A 1,978-nucleotide genomic window follows, 5' to 3' on the forward strand; every position below is an offset into this window, starting at 1 on the left:
TTTTGGGTCGCTGCCACCTCACAGCAACCCCACGCTCACGAGCACGATGTCAGGGGAAACGCCGAGATGGGAATGTCTTCAGATTTGGCACAAATGTTTAATAATTTGATAAATCATAGATTGAAGGTCAAAGTCTATCGGACTTCTCGTCCTTGTGAACGCAGTATCTCAGGAACACCGTTTCTTTCTGAAAGGAGTTTGATGGTCAAAGATAACAGTGACCTCACCAAACGTATGTCAGCCATAACTCAATAATTCAAATATCAACACCAGACTGAGGAGCGCACAGAGAGACTGACCGTATTTCACTCTACTGACGAAGCAACAAGCTTCACGAGGAAGTCGTCTCTTGAACGACATCAGCACCTTAACGTGACCGCTGGTACATGAACGTTTGTGATTTCACAGAAAGGGAAAAATAAATATATAAAAAATGACTTACACGGGATCAGATCACTTCTCCGTTTTACACTTTCCACGTTAGTGACGTCAGGCTTTGAGTAGTTGTCAGTGACCAGGTTGGAGTTGCTGTAGTGGTAGATGCTTGCTCCTTGATATCGTTTATTTAAGATGGCCGCCACGAGGAAACGGGTTCTGCTGTTGTCCTTCAGACCTTCGGCGAGATCATTGAAAGCAGAGAACTTTTCTTCGATGGAGTCGGACGCCGTGATTTGAAACTCGCTGCTGGGCTGATCGTTCTCTTCTGTCTTCTCTTGCAGAATTTTATCATCCCACAATTTAACACCTTTAAAAACACGAGATCAACAAGTTGGTTTAAAAAAAATGAAACAAGTTTGAATTAATGCTCATTGTACCAAACGGTTCATGTAAGAAACCTCCACAACAGTCAGAAGAAGTCCTTTATTTATATTGAATGTACAACGTTGTTTCCAGAAAAGTTGGGACGCTGTTTAATTAAAAACAGGATGTGATTTATAAATCGTGTAAACCCACATTTAATTGAAAATAGACTAAAGACAACATATCAAATGTTGAAACCAAGATGTTTGTATTGTTTTGAGAGAAATATATTCTCATTTTGAATTTGATTCCTGCAAATCATCACATTCTGTTTTTATCTCATTTTTATACAGCGTCCCAACGTTGTTGTAAATGTGTGTAACATTCAGCTCGTTGGGCTTCAGACTGGAATATCGCTGCTCAGTAGAGCTGCGTCTTCATGAGAGATCGTTTCAACCTTCGAGCATCTGTATTTTGAACACGAGAGTCAGGATCTGTTTGATTTAGTTCAGAAGCTGCTGCAATGTTAAGAATGATGAAATTCTTAAGACAAACAGATCAGTCAGGTTTAATCAACTGACTTCTTCCCGTTCACTTCCTACCACAGTAATCTTGGTACTTTTTGATCCACCCTCATAATGCCTTCAATCAACACTTTTTAAAAATGTCTTGAAGCATTTGATTTTCGTTACGCTTTTTAACTGTGACATATGATAAGTATTTACCTGGGATGAGTTCGTCTTTCCGGGCATCGTACAGCATCCCAACGGTGAAAGGCCGACCCAGAGCGGCCACCTCCATAATACGTGAGGCCATGTTTCCTGTGTGGATAGAAATGTGCAAATGTATTTAATGATGGTCACTTCAGAATTCATCCACCATTCTTCATCAAATCAAACCGGCAGAATCGTATCGCTGACCAGAGTTTATCCATCAAGAATTGTCTCCCAAGTAAATTCAGATATTTTGTTTTGGTCTGCGAGTGTGTTCGATTCTCATCATCTCATCATCTCATCATCCCACCATCTCATCTCATCTCATCATCTCATCATCTCACCATCTCACCATCTCATCTCATCATCTCACCATCTCATCATCTCACCATCTCACCATCTCATCATCTCACCATCTCACCATCTCATCATCTCATCATCTCACCATCCCACCATCTCATCTCATCATCTCATCATCTCACCATCTCACCATCTCATCTCATCATCTCACCATCTCATCATCT

General features: G+C 40.8%; 1 protein-coding gene across 1 annotated transcript in view; it reads right to left on the reverse strand.

Moving 5' to 3' along the window:
* The window catches only part of LOC138632213 (neoverrucotoxin subunit alpha-like), a 3,045-nt gene extending 1,488 nt beyond the window's left edge, over positions 1-1,557 (reverse strand). Inside the window, exons 1-2 of the mRNA XM_069717568.1 lie at positions 1,467-1,557; positions 443-745 (exon numbers count right to left, since the gene is read on the reverse strand). Coding sequence (XP_069573669.1) covers positions 443-745; positions 1,467-1,557 — 394 coding nt within the window. The remainder of the gene's footprint in view (positions 1-442; positions 746-1,466) is intronic.
* Between the last annotated feature and the right edge of the window lie 421 nt (positions 1,558-1,978).

This window comes from Brachyistius frenatus, unplaced genomic scaffold (genome assembly GCF_029030835.1).
Source record: "Brachyistius frenatus isolate BFR_SWC_R1_liver_20210118 unplaced genomic scaffold, ASM2903083v1 Contig_177, whole genome shotgun sequence".
Taxonomy (NCBI): Eukaryota; Metazoa; Chordata; class Actinopteri; family Embiotocidae; genus Brachyistius; species Brachyistius frenatus.